The 19,525-nt window shown below is 64.5% G+C and overlaps 1 protein-coding gene across 1 annotated transcript in view; it reads left to right on the top strand.

Annotated features, from left to right (window-relative positions):
- The window catches only part of AATK (apoptosis associated tyrosine kinase), a 31,058-nt gene extending 13,101 nt beyond the window's left edge, over positions 1-17,957 (top strand). Inside the window, exons 6-18 of the mRNA XM_075559709.1 lie at positions 4,533-4,666; positions 7,363-7,513; positions 9,152-9,231; positions 9,692-9,810; positions 10,033-10,120; positions 10,775-10,908; positions 12,355-12,439; positions 12,537-12,658; positions 13,712-13,861; positions 14,349-16,833; positions 16,952-17,096; positions 17,238-17,456; positions 17,917-17,957. Coding sequence (XP_075415824.1) covers positions 4,533-4,666; positions 7,363-7,513; positions 9,152-9,231; positions 9,692-9,810; positions 10,033-10,120; positions 10,775-10,908; positions 12,355-12,439; positions 12,537-12,658; positions 13,712-13,861; positions 14,349-16,833; positions 16,952-17,096; positions 17,238-17,456; positions 17,917-17,957 — 3,953 coding nt within the window. The remainder of the gene's footprint in view (positions 1-4,532; positions 4,667-7,362; positions 7,514-9,151; positions 9,232-9,691; positions 9,811-10,032; positions 10,121-10,774; positions 10,909-12,354; positions 12,440-12,536; positions 12,659-13,711; positions 13,862-14,348; positions 16,834-16,951; positions 17,097-17,237; positions 17,457-17,916) is intronic.
- The last annotated feature ends 1,568 nt before the right edge of the window (positions 17,958-19,525 follow it).

Below are 19,525 nucleotides of genomic sequence, written 5' to 3'. Positions count from 1 at the left end.
TGCATCTGGGTCTGCACGCTAGCAGGGGGGTTTCGACCTGTTTTGCTCCGTGTCTCAGTGGATAGACTCCTTGTTCTCACCCGGTTCATGTGGCTGGGCCTGGACGGAAGGCCTCACACTTGTTCCCGGAGTGCTTTCTAGAGGGCGGTTCCCCGCCGTGCTTCCTGAACTGCATGGCCACAAGCCCCTGCCCTGAAAGCTGGACAGGTAGACAGTGGCCGGTGCGCATCTCTGCTGTCCCGGGAGGCCCGTGTCTCTGCAGCTCGTGGTGAGTCTAGGGTCCTCAGAGCCCCGCTCTGGGTCAGGGTTGGCGTGATAGCAGGCAGTGGCTTGGTGCCTGGTGCTCTGTGTGGCCACGATGTCAGGCCCTGGTCATTCCAGCCGCTCCCTGTGTCCCTCCGGATCGACCAGAGAAACAAATCCAGAGACACTCATAGGTGTGGAAGAGAGAGCTTCATGTCAAAGAGTAATTATACACTGAGAAAACATCCCAGCCCAGTCCGGATCAAGTCCATAATTCTGATATTAGCCCATATGTCCAATACCAGTCTGAATTCCTCTTCCGACTCACGCAACACATGCAATGACGCCAAATGCAGGAGCCCACAGGCCGGTGGGTAGATCCTGTGGATCCAGTGGTGGTGGAAGCATCTCAGCGCTGGTGTGGGTCTCTAGGTGGCTCCTCCAGCTCCAGGGCTCTGGCTCCGTCAGCGTAGCTCCAGGGCTCTGGCTCCGTCAGCATAGCTCCATGTGGCTTATTCACAAGAATGTCTCCCAGGGAGAGTGTGTGTCCCCCCTCCAGGGAGGAAGACAGGAGTTCCCAGAATCCTCAGGAGAAGGCCACGCCCACACAGAGGCCACATTGGCAGTGACCTGACTGACAGGCTAGACCCCACCCCTTCGCTCAAGTGGACAAGAGATGATGATGTCACTGCCACAGGGACCCCTCCGTCCCCCCAGAGTTCTGTTTGCTCTTGAACCTGGGCTGTCATTGAGCCTTCTGTCCACTGTTTATTCTGACGGGTTACCGAGCCCACCCACCTTTTCTCCCTGTCAGCTCCCAAGTCCTTCTCCCGCAGGACCCTGCCATGACCCTGCTTCCCCTGCCGGCCCCTCTCCCAGAGCTCACGGATGGACGGACGGTGCCTCCAGGAAGGAGCCGGCCCCACACTGTGCTGGCAGTGTGTCCGGATCTCCACCTCGTGCTCACATCTCCAGCCTCCATGGCGCTGTTTGGAGGCTGGAGAGAGGCGTGTTCCCTCGGGGCTTTGTTTTGGGGGGCTGGTAGGTTGCCAGGTGCTGCCGGTCAGGTCCACCTCACCGTGCCTAGACCCACGTCAGAACGGACCCCCGCCTGGTTCTGCACCAGCCTCAGGCCCTGCTTACGTCCGAGCTTCAGAGGCAGCCACGGCGTCCATCGGCTCCTGGAGGGCCTTCCTCCACGGGACCACGCAGGACGCCTTCCAGGACCGGGCTCTCGGACAGCGTGTCCAAAGGACATGACGGCATGTCTCACGTTCCTTACCTCTGAGGAGCACTCTGGCTATAGTTCTTTTTGTAAAACAATCATTTTATTGGGGGCTCCTACAGCTCTTATCACAATCCATCCATCCACCCATGTGTCACGCACATTTGTACATTTGTTGCCCTCATCATTCTCAAAACATTTCTTTCTAGTTCAGCCCTGGGTATCAGCTCCTCATTCTCCCCCATGTGAGCGTTTGATCAATTATAAATCACGGTCATTCTCGTGGCTGTTCTTACTCGGAGACAGATTTTTGGTTCTTCTGGTCATCTGCACACACGTGCTACTTTCAATATTTTCCACCTGCCCCCCTCCACCCCAGCCCCAGCGCCGCCGTCAAGCAGTGCATCGATGTCACCTCGGTCATCCTCACTCGGCTGGACTGTCACAGGCACAGACGGGGCGGGTGATTGACAACCCCGTCTCGCGTTCAGCCCTTTAGAGAGAGCTCGTGCGCACACCTGCCTGATGCGTCCTCTGACTGCTGCGTCCAGGGGCAGGCGGGACTGCCGGCCAGGACGGAGGGGCGGGGGTCAAGCTGGCCGTGCTCCAGGAGGAGACCAGCGGCCCTCTCTGACAGTGGCCCCGCAAGGAGGTTGGGGGGGGAGGTGTCAGTGTGTCCCTGAGTCGTCCTCGAGTGTGCTCCCAGGGAAGGACGGTGGTGGACGGATGGTGCTCATGCTGGCACTGGCTGTCCCTGTATCGGGGTCCCCCTTCAGTGAAGGTGTCATAATGGGGGGGCCCTGGGCCTCATCGATGACCCCTCAGCACCTAGCACCTGTTACAGCTGTGACTTCTCACGTGGGGATCCCGCATGGACGGCCCTCTGACAAAACTGAGCCTTAAAGTGGTGAAAAGGCCCCGCCTGCCAAGTGGACAGGGGACGGGGGTGGGTGGGTGGAGGAATGGCGGGAGGTGGGCTGGCCAGTGTGGGTGTGGGGGGAGAGTGGATGGAGAGGGGCTGGGGAGCAGTGGGGGGAAGGGGCCTTACCCTCTAGCCCCCACACGCAGGGAGGCCCCAGGCTGGTGAGGCTCACCCAGACCTGAGGGGGTTCTACATGCAGAGGGCTTCTAGATTCTGAGGAGGGGGCTCCACACCTGAGGTGGACTCTGTATACTGAGGGGCCCCAGGCCCCATGTGTTTGGGGTACAGCCTCTTCCAGGGGTGCTGGGCCCTCAGATGCCTTAGGCTGGGTGCAGGACTTGGGGAGGTGCATAGGCAGGAAAAGGCTGGGTTCAGGGGGGCGGCCCCAGAGAGATGAGCAGCAGGGTCGCAGTCCTGGGGAGTCTGAGCCCTTTTGTGTGTTTCCCCACACAGGGAGGACCCAGCCTCCCAGCCAGGGAGGAGGGAGTCTTCTGGGGTGCCTGCACCTGCAGTGGGGGCTGGGGTGATGGGGTCACACAGAGTAGCCCAGATGGAAGAGGGAGGGAGGGACGTCACCCTGTAATGACAGAGTGCTTGCGGCACCTGACACTGGGGGGATTCTCAGCAGTGAGGATGGTGTTGTGGGTGAGCAGGCACCCCATACCCGAGGGAGAGCAGTGTGTGTGTGAGTGGATGTATGCGTGCAGATGTGTGTGTGCATGGATGTGAGTGAGTGACCATGTGCAAATGTGATTGTGAATGTGTGGGTGTTGGTATGGTTGGGCGAGTGTGTGTGTGGATGAGAATGTATGTGTGTGAGTGTGTACTCTCCCGGCTGCTCACTCAGCTATGCACAGGTAGAGACACACGCCCCTCAAACCACCACCCACAGCCTCACCTGTGAAGGCCATGGTGGCGTCAGGGCAGTCTCCCCACTGGGGCCCTCTTGCCCGCAGCTCCCTGCGATGAGGAGGACAGACCTGGAGTCTTAGCAGCGAGCCTGCTGCAGACAGGGCTGCCCCCATCCTGCAGCCTCCCGCCTGCCTGGTCCACAAGCAGGCTTGGGGTCCCCGGTGTGTGTGTGTGTGTGTGTGTGTGTGTGTGTGTGTGATGTGTGTGGCCTCTGCAACAGGGCCTGGGGGCAAAAGGGCACTGGTACGGTCAGCTCGGGAGGGACCCTCAGGCCTGTGTCCTTGCTGCCAGGTGAGGGTAGGAGGGCCTTGGCATAAGTGTGGAACGGTGGTGGTGGGCATGGGGACTGGGCGAGCAATTGGCCACTGGATGGGGCGGACAGGGGAAGGGTGCCCATGAGAGCGGGCAGGAGGGATAGGCTGGAGGAGCTGCCCACATGGTGCCCCTCTGTCCAGGGAAGGCTGGGCAGGGTCCTGCCCACACCAGACAAGCAGACCTGGCCGGGTGTCTGTCAGCTAGCTGCCTGCGGGTGCCAGAATCGCTCAGGCCATCCTCAGACCCCCAGCGACCCCCTCTCCACCAAGGGGAACCCGCTTGCCACTTCCCTCTGAGCTCTGGACAGAAACAGGGCTCAGGGTCCCTGGCAGTGGGCAAACCAGCAAGGGGCCAATTGAAGGGGCTGCGGGGGTGGACAGAGCTGACAGTATTCTTCCTGGGGACGGCTGGTCCTGACCTCTCTCTTGCAGCCTCTGTAGTGGACATTGTCCCTGTCCCCTCTGAGTCTCATGGCCTTCCTGGGGCCATCCCTGCAGCCTGGGCTGCCCTGACAGCCCCCAGGTGGCTTGGGGTCGAGGGGGGGGTGACAGTGCCCAGGGGAGAGACATGAAGGGCAGCCCTGCAGCCTCAAAGCCCTGCCTTTGGGGACCCCAGGCTTGGCAGGCTCCCGGGAGACCACAGCGACACCCAGTGGCTGGGCGCAGGTCAGCAGGTTCTGGCCACGGTGGCCACCCTGTTGGTCCTGCATGCCCCCTAGTGGGTTCCTGGCTGGCCTCCTAGAGCTGGAAGTTAGGGTACCGGGGTGCAGGGCTGCACAGGCCCAGACTACAGGGGCTGAGGATGGGCTGGGGCCCCCGGGGCTGGCCCTGGAGGTATGGAAGGAAGAGGTGCAGCCTGGGTGGGGGGCCAACCCAGAGACTGCTGGGTGACTACTGTGCCCCTTCCCCCCGGCAGACGGTGCCCCCCTCAGCGAGCTGTCCTGGTCGTCCTCCCTGGCCGTGGTGGCAGTGTCCTTCTCTGGGCTCTTCAGTGTCGTGGTCCTCATGCTGGCCTGCCTGTGCTGTAAGAAGGGTGCTATCGGCTTCAAGGTGAGGGCGCTGCTGGAGAAGGCCAGGGTCAGGTGGGAAGACTGGGAAGTGGGGGCTGGCTGGGGGATGAGGCCACAGTCTGGCCACAGTGTACACCTAGACCTAAGCTCCCATCCCTCCTGGAGCCACAAGGTCACTGCTCTCTGGCCAGAGGCCAGCGTGAGAACATTTGGGGACCCTGGAACCCCCAGCCTGTGATCACCTCTGGGGGTGGGGGCTGCATATGGGAAGGCTTGGGGGCTCCTGGGAAACCCACACCGCCTCTCTGTGGAGCAGTGGCCTCAGCTGTCCCAGCTCAGGTCTTCTGAGGTTAGGCTAAGAACCAGAGGGCTGGGTGGGCAGGGGTCCTCCTGACCTGTAAGGGTGCTCCGCAGACTCCAACTCCCTGATGGGGTAGAAATGTTCCCAGCCCGGGGTTGGCCAGGGTATCTGGGCTTCGTTCAGGGTGCCGCCGACCCCCCATCACATGCACCGTGGTTATAGCCCTGGGCCCCTGGGCAGGGAGAAGGGGGGACAGGAGGAGGGGGCCCTTACCTTGCTGACCCAGCACATCACGGCACTGAGTGTCAGCTTCTGGTCATCCACTGCAGCCCCGCCCTGGTCAGAGGTCAGATTCTTGGCCTGGGGACATCAGAGACAGCTCCTGGCCACCTCTGGAGACCACACACCCATCTGTGTTTTGGGGTGCCCAGCCCCAGACCCCAGAGGTGGCTGGTGGGGGACCTCAACCCTCTGCCATGCCCACCCATGAACCCCCTGCGGTGAACCCAGCCCAGCCCCAGGACCCCCTCAGAGCAGGCTGTGGCCTCCGGGTGCTGTATGGGCCTGGGGGGGCGGCATTCCTGAGCTGTGGGCAGTTCAGGGGTTCCTGAGGATCCCAGGGCAAGGGTGGGGTGAAGGGTCTGGGGGTGGGCAGTCCTCCTGGGCTGAACAAGAACAAGGCCCCAAACAAAGGCAGGCTGTGGCCCTCCCACCAGTGCCCTCCTCACCTCCAGACCATGCTGGAACATTCCGGCGCCAGTGCGCCCTGGTGGGAGGACGGCCTCCTTCTCTGGGGACTCCTGGGCCCTGGGCAAGGCCTGGTCTGCCCGCCCAGGCTTTGCTCGGACAGGGCCATGCTCACTCTGGCCTGCCTGCTGGCCAGCTTGGTCCGAAGCCTCCTGCAGGCCTCCGGGCAGCATGGCCAGGTAACTCGTGGGCCAGGGCCAGGGTGGGGCAAGGGCCTCTGTCCCGGGCACCTTCTGGGGATGGAGAGAGCTGGGGTCGAGACCGCAGAGGGAATTCGAGGTGCCCAGACCAGGTAGGTGGTGAGGGACTGGCTCAGACAGCTCTGTGTGCACCAGGAAAGAGAGCACCCGGGGTGGTCCTCTGAGTGCAGACCACCCAGACTGGCCACAGGGCTGCCAGAGGGCCACGTCCCTTCCTCAAGCTGAGAACACTGAGGCCCCACAGGGAGGGGGCCCGAGGTCACTCGGTGTCCCTCAGGGCCGGGGCCAGAAGCTGGGCGTGCCCAGCAGGCTGGGGCTGGGGTACCCCTAAGGGACCTGTGTGGGTGCGGGGCTTTCCTTCTGGGGTGGCATTAGGGTGACCAGGGTGTGGCCTCCACTCCTGGGTGGGAGGACCTGGGGCTCTCTGCTCAGAATTACACCCTGGTCTCGTTGGTGTCAGTGTGAACATGTATGTGGGTGCAAACATGTGTGTGTGCAGGTGTGAGGGTTTTTATGCATGTGTCCACGTGAGAGCATGCGTGTGTACACAAGCACTGTCTGTGGGTATATAAGTGCGTGCATAGGTACACATATGAGGGCAGGTTAACACCTGATCATGTGTGAGCTGGTGTGCATGCCTACACACGTGCGAGTGTGTGAGCATCTGTGCACATGTATGTGCGTGTGGTGGCCACGAGTGTGTGAACATATGGGAGTGCATGCGTGTTGGCATGTACGTGTATGTGTGCCCCTGGCGGCATGTGAGCATGTGCGTGTGTGCATGTGCGTGGTGAGGGCAGCCCCATTTCAAAGTAACAGCCTGCCCGGCTTCACTGGCTCCAGCGGCCCAGGGCGGGCTCTTAAGGAGCTGGGGTGCTCCCTCCCAGGAGTTGGGTGTGGACACAGGTGAGCAGGGGACGGCCTGCCCAGGGCAAAGGTCAGGGATTGCTACCAGGCTGATGGCTGTGGTAGGTGGCAGGGGTGCCAGGCCGGGGACAAGGATGTTGGTATACCTGCTCTGGGGTGCTTGGGAGGGCCTCTGAAGCACTGCCTGCTTCTCCTAGGGGACAATGGGGCCCCCACTTTATTGTCACCCCAACAGGAGGTAGCTGCTTGGAGGTGAGGGGGGGACTGTTGAGGGCAGGGCCTGCCAAGAGTTTGCGGGGGCTCCTGTGGGTCTTAGCACCATGGCCTCTGTCCAGGGATGCCCCCAGCCCCATCTGGCTAGGGCAGGGTGAGTGGGGTGCACTCTCGTCTCCTACCCTTGGACCATGAGCTGGGCTGGCCTTCTTCCCCCCATGCCCTGACTCCCAGCCACTCCCTTGGCCAGGTTGCCCCTGGGCAGGAGGCTCCCCTGGGGAGAGGAGGGGGTGTATGTGGGGGTAGGTGCTTTGTCCTGGGGCAGTGGAGGCCCAGCTGGGGTGTCTGTGGTTGGTGGGCCCTGAGTGGTTGCACCTGCAGCTCTGGGATTATGCCCCATCCCCCCAGGAGTTAGAGAATGCGGAGGGGGATGAGTATGCAGCCAGCTTCTCCGCACACGGATCCCCGGCGGCCACGGGGGCGCGGGGCGGCCCTGACGTGTACATCCTGCCGCTGGCTGAGGTCTCTCTGCCCGCAGCCAAGCAGCCTGGACGCTCAGGTGAGTGGGCCCGCCTCTCCCTCCCTCCGCAGCCTCGCCAGCCCTCGGCCCAGGGCGTGGACACCCAGGCAGGCTCAAGCTGGGTGCCTGTGGCCGCTGGGGTGGGAACTGTCTTTTAGACAGACGACTGCCACCTGTCCCTGCCCTGGGGGCCCTGAAACTGCACCCCATTCCCAGCTGTAGGGTCAAGGGCGTGTGTGGCCCCCACTCCTGGGTGGGAGGACAGATATTCCCCTTCCCCCGTCCTGAAGGGTTCTGGGAGCAGGGGGCAGGCAGGCATGGGGTTTTTCTGTGCCTAGCTGTTGACCCTGGATTCCCACTCCTGTGATATGCGGCCCTCTCGGTGCCCCCCTCAGTGTACTCCCCCCTCGATGCACCCCCCTTGGTGCCCTGAGGACACACTGGCCCCATTGTGCTCTGGGTGCTGCCCACATTGGGGAGGGACCCCAGGCTCAGAGAGTTGACTTCTTAGCCAGCTCCCAGGTAGGACCTCCCAGCCTGGCTCCCCATCTTGGCCCTACCCCCTGCGAGAGCCCTATCCTGACCTGGCATGGAGGCTTGAACCCTCATAGCTATGTTAGGTCCCCACTCCCTGGATGCCCCTTCTGTTTCCACTCCCCCCACTCCTCCTGAACCCGAGGAGGCGTCGGGCCCAGGGGCTGGGCCCGTGTCCTCTGATAACCCCCTGTGTCATAGGCCCACTCCAAGACCCAGCATCCATTTGGTCTGGGGGAACCCAAGGTCAGGCAGAATGAGGCCTGGCCCCCCACATGTGTGCACACCTGTGCTGCTGAGTTAGGAGGCTCTCCTTCTGGGACCCCTTGACTTCCCGGGTGATTCAAGGCCACCCCAACCCAGCTGCCTGTGCCTCTTGTAGACTGTCCCCTTGGTCAGGGGGACAGAGGTGCACGTTTCTGTTTCTGCTGCTCTGGCCTCAGGATTTTGGAAGGGGAAATCTGGGGCGATGCTGGTGTCACCTCAGTTTCCCAACCTGCCAACATCCCGGGCCATAGAGGAGGGTTCTCACAAGCTGGCCCAGTCCTGCCAGGCATCCCTCAGGCTCTGGTCTCGGGTCCGTGCCCCTCTCCCCACCCTGCTGCTCTTGGCACCGGTCCAGCCCTCTGGCGTGGGAGCAGAATTCAGGGAATCCCTCAGGGTGCAGGTGGGGCGTGGGTGAGCTCTGCTGTTCCACTCAGCCTGCTGACCCTTCCCCGCTGACCTCAGCCTGCCGGCCCGTGGGCAGAAAGGGCCCAGTGTGTCCAGGCGGCCATGCCAAGCAGCCCCCAACAAAGGGCCCTTTGGAGCATGGGCGCCGGAATGCCAGGCTGCGGCAGGAGTGAGGGCACGGCCTGCTCCAGCCCCACCCCCGCCAGTACTCCTCTGCCCCTCTGCCGGCCTGGTGTGGTCCAGGCCCTGCCCTCTCCCTGTAGCTTGGGCGCCCCTCCCAGAGCCACCCAGAAAGATGTGCAGCAGGACTCTGCTGAGTCTGACTGCGGCTTCCAGGCCGGGCCTCTGCTGGCCCTCCCCACTCCAGGGGGACCTGGGGGCGCCCATGATCACTCCCTTGAGGGGCTGGGGTGGGGTAGGAAGCTGGGGAGGTCCTGAAGCCCCCTACCTGTTCGTCTCGGTGCGGGGCAGTGCAACTCCTCAAGTGCGCGGAGCCGGGCCGGCACAGCCTGCTGTACCTGAAGGAGATCGGCCACGGCTGGTTTGGGAAGGTGAGTGGGGGCGGGGTTTGGGGGTGCCTGGCTGCCCTGAGAGGGAGACCCCAGCCCAGGGTTCCCCTCATTGGCAGCCATCCTCTGAGCTGGGGTGCCTAGTCATGAGGACTGGGGTGGGTGCTGGGACAGCACTTGATCTCTCCCAGGGTTCCAGCCTGGGCATGAAGACCCTGGTCCCTCTTCCTCACCACAGAGACCCCCCGAGAGCCCAGAAGGTTGGGGAGCTTGGGAGAGATAGACATAGTGACCCAAAAATTACAGCTTGAGGGGTCTCAGGGAGGGGCCTCGTGCCCACCTGCATGTGGGTAAACTGATCCACGGAGCAAGAGGAAACTGGGAAGGAGATGAAAGGAGACTGAGAGAAGAGAATGAAGAGGGACTTTGGACCAGAGGACAAGGAGGGACTTGGGGGCATGACGGGCACGGAAGATGCCCTCCCTCTGACACCTGCCGGCAGGTGTTCCTGGGGGAGGTGACCTCGGGCGTCAGCAGCAGCCAGGTGGTAGTGAAGGAGCTGAAGGCCAGCGCCAGCGTGCAGGAGCAAAGCCACTTCCTGGAGGAAGCCCAGCCCTACAGGTGGGCCGCGGGGCAGGGCGAGGCCACACGCTGGGAGCCAAGCCGGGGACGTTGTGGGCACAGCCTGTGGGGGCGGGTGATGGCCGAGCTGGGACAGGGTGGCCCCTGGAAACAAAGGGCAGCTCTGTGCTGCCTCCTGGCCCCTCCCCTGGGGCCGGCCCCGCCTGCCTGCTCCCTCCACCCCACCCCATCCCGCTTCACCGGGTGCCACCGTCCCCACAGGGCCCTGCAACACAACAACCTGTTGCCGTGCCTGGCGCAGTGCGCAGAGGTGACGCCCTACCTGCTGGTGATGGAGCTCTGCCCACTGGTGAGTTGGGTGTCTGTGGGTCTGCGGGGCGGGGCGACCCTCCACCGCCAGGGCCCCCATTCAGGAACCCCCCCCCTCCCGGCAGCACAAGGCCAGGAAAGGTGGGCACAGATTCTTCAGAGGGACCCCCCACTCACTCAGCCCTACCTGTGGGCCTCACGTTCCAGAGAGAGCATCGGGCCTGCCCACCCTCTCCAGAGGAGGCCTAATAGGGGGGCTCTTCCCCTACTGGCCCCATGGGGCACCCAGCTCTGGTGGTGGGTTTCCAGATGCATCTGTACACTAGAGCTGTCTCCTGGTCACCAGGCCCGCTGCTTGTGGCCTCTCCAGGCACAGCGGTCACCTCCCAGGCTTCCCAATCTGGGCCCTTTCCAGCCATAGTAGCTCAGCTCACCTGCTCCAGCCCAGCCCTCTGTGGACCCCTAAAGACATAACCATAACCCTCCGGACCTCACAGGGCTGCTGAGTTCCTGGGGGTGGAGTGGGGGTAGGGGTGGTTTAGAGAAAGCATGCCCCGAAGGACCTGCTTCTGTGCGGGGGATCAAACAGGCACCCTCAGCGCATCCCCCGCTTGGGCAGCTGCAACCCACTGCTGTTTGCCGGGGCTCCAGCTGGTCCCCACTAGCCCACCTCTGGGCCTCCTCCTCTCGGCAGGGGGACCTCAAAGGTTTCCTTCGGAGCTGCCGGATGGCGGAGTCCATGGCGCCCGACCCGCTGACGCTGCAGCGGATGGCCTGCGAGGTGGCCTGTGGCATCCTGCACCTGCATCACCACCACTACGTGCACAGGTGAGCGCGGCCGCGGCCTGTGCAGCGCTTTCATGTCATCGTTGAAATTGGTGGGCGGCTGGACGCCTGCCGAGAGAGGCAGGAGGCGGTGGCTGGGCAGCCCCCTGCTAGCCCTGCCTGAGGAGGAGCAGACAACCGGCCCTGTCCTGAGGGAGGGGCTGGTTCTGCTCCTCGCCCCCCCCCGCCCCCTCCCCACGCCCCTGACACCGCCCGCCCCGGGAGAGGTGCGACAGATGAGCGGCCGCCCAGCCCCGGACGCCGCACGGGCCGTCCTCCCCAACAATATCCTGGTGCTGAGTGGTGACAAGGCGACTCCAGCATCAGTGATTTTGTTGAAGAGGGCAGCTGCCAGCCTCCGCCGCCGCCACCACCACCACCACCACCACCACCGGCCTGCGCATGGACCCTCCCACCCAGGCCCTGCCCCGCCGCCCAGACCCTCCCACTTCCCACCCAGGCCCCGCCCACTGTCCGAACACTCTCACAACAAGCCCCGCTCCCACCAGAGCCCTCCTACCCAGGCCCCGCCCCAGACCCTCCCACCCCTACCCCAGGCCCTGCCCCACCGCTGAGACTACCTCCCTTCATTTGGTTCTCCCTAGCCACCCAGAACCTCTCACACCTCCAGACCCTGCCCCACCTCTGGAGGACCCCCTTTCCACCGTCAACCATCCCCACCCTGCTGCTGGGAACCCCCTCCCAACATCCAGAACCCCCTCCTACCACCAGGCCCCGCCCCTGTCCCTGCTGACTGCTATGCCCCCAGCCACCCAGGACCCCCTTCCTTCTACCTGTGACCTCCCTCTGCCCTTAGATCCCACCCCAGCTGCCTGCACCCCCTCCCACCACCAGCCTGCCCTGGCCCACTAATGACCCTCTTCTTGCTGGCCACCCTGAGCTGCCTGTCACGCATACACCCACTGCTGCCCGTCTGCCAGTGTCTCCCTCCCACCGGCAGAAACAGCCAGGACTGCCCCCCTCCATCCCAACCTCAGGTGTCTATGTAGCTGTTCCCCCAAACACCAGGCAGGCAGGGTGGGTGCACTCCACGTTCCCCACCCACCTCTGTCCTGGGGGGAGGGGGCCAGGAGAGCGGCAGGGGTCAGGGCCCCATCTCTGAGCCAGCAGCCTCCACCAGCCACTCCCCAGAGGTCCCCCAGAAGCCCAGGTGTGCTGTGTACAGACCCCAGACCTTTCTGACCGGGCAGCCCTGCGGGCCCGGCAGGAGACTCATGGCCTCAGAGAAGTGGGGCTCCACCCATGGTGGCAGGGTTCCGGTGCCAGTCCATGGGGCTTCTCCAGCCCTCTCTTCATCTGCTGTTGGGCCTCCCCCAAGCTGACCATCCACCGCCCAGGACAGGGAGCCCAGGCAGGGCAGGCTGTGGCCTCAGACACCCTTCTGGCATCCATGTCCTCTGCCTGCTGACCCGTCCTTCCCCTCGCCAGCGACCTGGCCTTGAGGAACTGCCTGCTCTCTGCTGACCTGACTGTGAAGATTGGTGACTATGGCATGTCCCACTGCAAGTACCGAGTGAGTGGGGGCTGAGTTGGGTGGGGGTGGGGGCTGCGTGGAGAGGGGAGGCCACACCGGGGTAGGGGGCGCTGAGGGCTGAGCGCTCACTCCACAGGAGGACTACTTTGTGACGGCTGACCAGCTGTGGGTGCCCCTGCGCTGGATAGCACCGGAGCTGGTGGACGAGGTGCACAGTAATGTGCTGGTGGTGGGCCAGACCAAGGCCAGCAACGTGTGGTGAGTAACTGGGAGGCCTGGGCAGTGGGTGTGAGGTGTGGGTGTGGTCACTGGTGGGGGGGCCAAACTGAGGCCAGCAGCTGTGGGCACACACGTGTGAGGGAGAGGCCCCACTCAGTGCCATGGGAGGGTCTGGGAGCGGCTGCAGCTGTCTGTGGAAGGCAGGGAGGTCAAGTCAGGGGGGCTAGGACTGGGTTCACATAACTGCAAGTATGGGAGGACCCCATTCCGAGCCCCGCCCTGCATCGGGCCTGCCATAGGGTGGGCACAGGGAACTGGCACCAGGGTTTTGGAGACGTCAGAAGGTGGCACCTTGGGCAGACCCCTGGACATCTCTTGGCTTGGCGGTCACCTATTTCTGGTCTTGGCGAGCCTATTCCCCACATCGGGCCCTCTGGCTTCACTCTGCCCCTGACCATCCTGGGCCTGGACCCAGGGACCACCCCAGGGCACTCAGGAAGGGTCCATTACACAGCATCTCTCCCCAACATGCCTGCTTCTCCAGACACTGAGCCTCCCCTGGCAGCCTCGGGCTTCAAACAGGAGGACTGCTGCCCAAGTGGCATGACCGAGGCCACCCTGACTCCTTTGCCCTGCCCCTTATTTCACTCTGCCCCCCACACCCCAATTGGGAGAGGATGGATGCCCTGCCCTCATGCAGTGGTCACCCAGGGCCACATCCTCTGAGAAGCCCTCTTTGTGGACACTGGGCATGGCCTGCCCACACCTGGTCAGAGAGTGGTCTTGTCCAAGTGGACAGGGCCAACAAGGGAGGCTGCTAGGTGGCCGAGGCACTGGGGGGTCCTGAAAGCTGGGGGTGCCCCGGCTGTGGCTGAAGCTCTGGGACCCTTGCACGCACATGAGGTTATATGTACAGATGTTTGGGTGTATGCACTTGTGAGTGGCTGCAGGCATGCCTGTGAGCAAGGCCTCTCCCAGATGCAGCTGTGCAGGCCAGCCCTCTTCTGTGCAAGGCAGGGGATGGCCCTTGGGCATCCAGAGCTTAGAGTCCTCCTGTCCCCATGCCACTGCCCTCATGGCCTGGCTCCACAGGTCCCTGGGCGTGACCATCTGGGAGCTCTTTGAACTGGGCCTGCAGCCCTACCCGAACCACTCCGACCGCCAGGTGCTGGCCTACGCCATCAGAGAACAGCAGCTCAAACTGCCCAAGCCCCAGCTGCCGCTGCCCCTGTCTGACCGCTGGTGAGGGCCCAGGGCCAGGGGTGGGCACTGCCTGGGGCCCCAGTCCAGCCCCACTGGGCCTGGTGAGAAACCCACAGGTTGGGGTGTCACCTGGCCCACATCCCCTGCTCTACAGGGCCTGCGCAGCCTTGGGGTGGCCAAGTTGTGAGGTGTCCAGAGCAGAAGGACTTAGACAGTTGAGGCTCCATGCCTCCTTGGCTTCTGGGGCCCATTTCTGACTTCCACTGGCCCCCAGCCACGAGGGGATAGGCCTCGTGGGGACAGAGGTGTGGAAGGGACTGCTCCTTGGAGATTTGGGGGTTCACTCAATTAACTCGGCAAGAGACAGTCCTCAAGGGACTATGAGTATGGGCCATATGGGTTCTACTAAGCCCAAAGGAGGGTACAGCGGGCCCACTTCTAAATGGTAAGGTGGGGTCTCCCCGGGGCGGGGCAGCCAAGGGGGAGTGGTCTGGCTAACACGGACGGAGCTCCCTCACCCCCGCAGGTACGAGGTGATGCAGTTCTGCTGGCTGCAGCCGGAGCAGCGGCCCACGGCCGAGGAGGTGCACCTGCTGCTGTCCTACCTGTGCGCCAAGGGCGCCACCGAAGCCGAGGAGGAGTTCGAGAGGCGCTGGCGCTCGCTGAGGCCCGGCGGGGCCGCCGGGGCCGGCGAGGGCGGTGCGGGCCCCGGGGCGGGGTTGGCGGGCCCGTCCCTGGTCGGTGTGGCTGAGCTCGCCACCGCCTCATCGTTCCCGCTGTTGGAGCAGTTTTCGGGCGATGGCTTCCATGCGGATAGCGACGACGTGTTGACGGTGACCGAGACGAGCCGCGGTCTCAATTTCGAGTACAAGTGGGAGGCGGGACACGGTGTCGAACCCTTCCTGTCGCCGGGGCGCGCGCCGCTGAGCCCGGGCTGCGCCTCGCGCCTGCAGGAGCTGTGCGCTCCTGACGGCGCGCCCCCAGGCGTGGTGCCTGTGCTCAGCGCGCACAGTCCCTCGGTGGGGAGCGAATATTTCATCCGCCTGGAGGAGCCTGCCGCCGGCCACGGTCCCGACTGTGCCAGCTGCGCCCGCAGCCCCCGCGCCGCGCGCCGCGATGACGAGGACTCATCGGATGACAGCACCCATGCCTCGCTGGCCATGGAGTCGCTGCTGGGCCATGCGCCCTCTGCCGGCGGCCCCTGGGGCCACTGCGATTACCACCTGCGCCTGAGCCACGCCCAGGGTTCCTCGCCCGGGGCCCTGATGGTGGCGGAGCAGGGCACCGAGGAGGACCTGGACTGGGGCGAGGCCGCCTTCTGCCCGGGTTTCTTCGAGGACCCGCTGGGTGTGTCACCCGCGGGGAGCGGAGGGGCGCGGCCATCGCCGGGAGGCGAAGAGGCCGAGGCTCGCAGGGCGGCCCAGCACCCACACTGGAGCTCCAACGTGTCCGCCAACAACAACAGTGGCCGCGCCCAGAGCTTCGAAGACACCTGGCTCGGCAGAGAGGAGAGTTCGCTGGCTGGCACCCAGCCAGGCCCCTTGCCAGCCCAGCAGGACCCGGAAGAGCTGCTCCTTGGGTCCCCGACGACTTCCCCTGACCATCAACCAGCCCACTGCCCTGGACCCCTGGGCCACTGTCTTGTCGAGGGCCTGGCACCTGGCACCATAGTGTCTCCCTGGGCAGAGACAGCGGTGAGTGGGGACAGTGGCACGCCTGGGGCAGAGCCCATGCTTGTAGAGGATCCCGGAGGCTCCCACAGACCCCAGCAACCCCTCACCTTGAGGTCCTCCCCCTCCCAGGAGGGAGCGCCCCTGCCCGCCTTCCCCACCCCCGCTGCGCAGCTTGTGGGGACCCCTGAGAGCGATGGAAGCTCTTTGGAACCCCCGGTGCGGGGCAGTGAGGACAAAGATTCCCCCGACCCCATTTCGGGGGTCTCGGCAGACTTGTCCAGTGTCGGGCCCCTGTTGAATCATGCTGCGGCAGCAGCCAGCCGCTCCCTGAAGCAGATAGGCCTCCCGGCCATGCTGACCCCTCTGGACATCGCAGCCTCAGCCAGCGATGGCGTCTGCGATGTCTTCAGCCCGGCGCCCAGTGGCACCCCTGGCGGGCAGCCCCGAGCTCTGGACAGCGGCTACGACACGGAGAACTATGAGTCACCCGAATTCGTGCTCAAGGAGACTCCAGAGGCTCCGGAGCCCCAGGCCTTCAGCGAGCCAGGGTCAGCACGCGAAAGCCCCGGGCTGGACACGCAGCCCTCCACCTCTCCCGTCAGCGACAGCGACAGTGGCGGCGGTGGCCTCAGCGCCAAGAACCCCTACCGTGACTCCGCCTACTTCTCCGACCTGGACGCAGAGCCCGAGCCCCCGGCGGGCACTGGTGACAAACTGGACTGCGTGGTCCGCGTCCCTGCGCCGGCGCTGCAGCCAGTGAACTCACCCAGTTGCCCCCTGGGGCCTGGGCTGCCGGGGGAGGTCCAGGGTGCTGGTCCCAGGGAGGCGTCCCTGCCGCCGTCACCCGCAGAGGAGTCATCGCCAGAGCCCAGCGCCTGCCCCGGGCTCCCAGGTCCCCTCGAGGCACCGCCCGCGCCGCACCCCAGCCGCTCTCAGTTTTTCCTGCTAACCCCGGTCCGGCCAGGCTCGGAGGACGGCCCTCCCGAGGTCCCACAGGAGCGGACCCGAGCGGACGGCGGCGCAGAGCGACCCGCGGGTCCGGGCGTCCCCAGGGCCCCGCTCTGCCTGGCCCTGCCCGGCCTGGCCCCCGAGGACCGGCCCGAGGAGGACCAGGAGGACAGCGAGGACAGCGAGGAGTCCGACGAGGAGCTCCGCTGCTACAGCGTCCAGGAACCGAGCGAGGAGAGCGAGGAGGAGGCGCAGGTGCCGGTGGTGGTGGAGTGCCGGCGGGCGCGCAACCTCCGCAGCCTGCTCCGGATGCCGCCCTGCGAGGATCCGGAGCGCAAGAAGAAGGCAGTGTCCTTCTTCGACGACGTCACCGTCTACCTCTTCGACCAGGTGGGCCGCCTGCCTCCCTGGGGTCCCAGGGCAAGGGAGGGCCCGGGAGGGCCCGGGAGGGCCCGGCCCTTCCCGCCGCCGAATTCACGCAGCCATGTGCGCGCTCTGCTCCCTCCAGGAGAGCCCCACCCGCGAGCTCGGGGAGCCCTTCCCTGGGGCGAAGGAGGCGCCCCCCATGTTCCTGGCTGGCGGCCCTGGGTCCCCCAGCGTCCCCGGTCGCCTGCGGCGGGCTAGCGAACCCCAGGGCCAGGTGGTGGCGGAAGGTGAGCTAGGGGCGGGGCGGGCGAGGGGTGGAGTGACTGGGGGGCGGAGGGCTAGAGGGATAGGGCGGGGCGTGCGCTGGAGGGGCGGGGTGGGCGGGGCCCCCTCTGGCTGGCGCACACGAATGACCGCATGGCTTGCAGGTGGCGGGCTCGAGTGGGACCACGAGTTTCCGCTGGTCCAGGCCCAGGCAGCCTTAGCGACAGCACTGGGCGCGCGGGTGGCAGAGCCCACGCCGTCGGCACCACCAAAACCAGTCGCGCTGGGCTCTTTCTCCCGGTTCACGGTGTCGCCCACGCCCACGCCCACGTCTCGCTTCTCCATCACGCAAGTCTCCGACTCGGCTGTGGAGGCCGTGGGAGGTGAGCTTCCGAGGCGGGGCCGCGGGCAGGGGCAGGGGCAGCTCCTTAGCGTGGTTCTCCAGTTTGTCCAGCCCCTCACCAGAACCCTGGCCCCACTGGGAGGGGCACACAGGCCACCATATAGTGGGGTTATGGGGGTGAATGCAGATCACTCCCACCGACCCTGACACCAGAAGGATGCCGGCGTGGTGGTAATTAACCAGGGTGCACAGCTGGGCTCTTGACCTTGTGTGCAGGGCAGCTGGACCCCTCCTCCTTCTCCCTTCCCACAGTGGGTAGCATCCTAGGCTGGAGTCTGCCCCTTCAGGTCTGTCCTCGCCCCTGGGCATTCCAGGCTGGGGCTGGGGCTGCACTCAGTGGGCAGGTTGGCTGGAGCCAAGGTGCCCAGGAAGCTCGGAGGGCTCTGGTTAGCTCATGTCCCCAGATCTCAGGGTCCCTGATGTGACCTTCTGTTTGACAGGCCCTGCCCAAGGCACCGGGAGTGGGAACGCTGAGGCTTGAACAGGTGGCCGTCCACCCCTTGAAGGCTGGCGTCCCCAGAGCCCCTGCCATCCCCTCCCGGCGGTGTCCAGGATAGTGACCAACCAAGAGTGACCGCAGTAGCCTCTTGGCAGAGCGGCACAGGAGCCGGCTTGAGCTGCGGAAAAGGCGAGGGGCTTGCCCTCTCGTTAGGCAGCTTGGGGCTGGCTGGTCCTGGACATGAATCTGCATTGGCCCCCACCCCCCACCCACTGTGGGCATCAGTACTCACACATGTACACATCTGGGTGGATCCCCCACCGGCAGCACCTCCCCTGCCCTCACCAACGTGCTGAACTGCTGAGCAGCTGACCCTTGTCCACCCTGCCCTTGCACTACAGCTGGCTCTGGTTGTCCCCAGGATGCCATGCCTTGGCCAGTGGACAGCAGCACGTGTGTGGGCATATTCCATCTCAGTGCCCAGCACACGTGCCAGGACAGGACCCTTGGCCTGGTCCAGCTCTCAGCCTTGTGCCCTTCATTGGCATCAGGTGGTGTGTGAGCACCCCTCTCCAAAAGGGTCTGGGCTGCCTGCCACCTGGGCCGACTGCTGGATGCTGAGGCTGGGGGCCTTGGTGGGCAGCCAAGATGGGAGGGAGGCTTTAGGTCACCTTTGCACTTTGGGGTCTGTCCTAGAGACAGAGCCCAGCGTTCTGGCTGTCAAAGGGCAGTGAGGTTGTCCCTCCTTCAATGGGGGTGCGGGTAGGGGGTGGGGTGCAGCACCAAGGGGTATTTATAACCACTGTGGCCAGAGGAAGGGGCGGTGGACTGGTTTTTAGTTACTGTTGCCAAAGAGACTTTGAGTGGACCTTCATCACTGTCCCGGTGGGGCGGGTCCTACAGGTCTTTGTTACTCTTCCTGGGCTTCGGATGGGGTGTGGCAAGACTCCCTTCTGGTCTTTCTTTTTTAAAGAGAAATCAAGCTGGGAAACGAGCTGCTGCTAATGTGTGTGTGTCTGGGCAAAGCCATCACAGTGGGGATGGGCTGAGGGTACTGCTTAGATTGGAGGGCTTACTCACAAGTGGCAGGAGGGACACTGCTCTTCCTCCCCACTGCCCTTGGGGCACCTGATGGAACCACAGGCTGGCCCCTCCTGCAGCCAGCTTGGGGCAGTGGGGTCTGCCCTGGCAGCAGCCAGTTCCTGCCCAGAAAGCGTGAAGGGAACTGGCTCCCTCCAGCAGCCTCTGCTTGTCCAGAGCTGGGGCTGGCCCTGGCAGAGACAGGTGGAAGCGGCGGGGCTGGGAAGTCCCTAGTAGCTGTCCCTCAGCCGTCCACCAAGTGTAGCTCTGACCAGCTGGGAGGCCAGCACAGAGGGCCTGAGGGTTGCCTTGGACCTGGGCGGTCCCTTCCTCCCTCGCAGGGGGCTGGGGTCCCTGAATCACCCAAACAGTGGTCCTGGCTGTCTTGGGAGAGAGCCCAGGAGATCCCCTTTGGTGTTGTCACACTAAACTTCCCCTCATCTGCCCCACCCCTCATCAGGGTCTGGCCTCCGATCACCTGCTCGTCATCAGCAGGCCCATCTGGTGCCTGTCCCCAGGGGATAAGACCT

The sequence above is a fragment of the Tenrec ecaudatus genome, chromosome 10, assembly GCF_050624435.1.
Source record: "Tenrec ecaudatus isolate mTenEca1 chromosome 10, mTenEca1.hap1, whole genome shotgun sequence".
In the NCBI taxonomy this organism is placed as follows: domain Eukaryota; kingdom Metazoa; phylum Chordata; class Mammalia; order Afrosoricida; family Tenrecidae; genus Tenrec; species Tenrec ecaudatus.
This window is presented reverse-complemented; position numbering and strand designations above follow the sequence as displayed.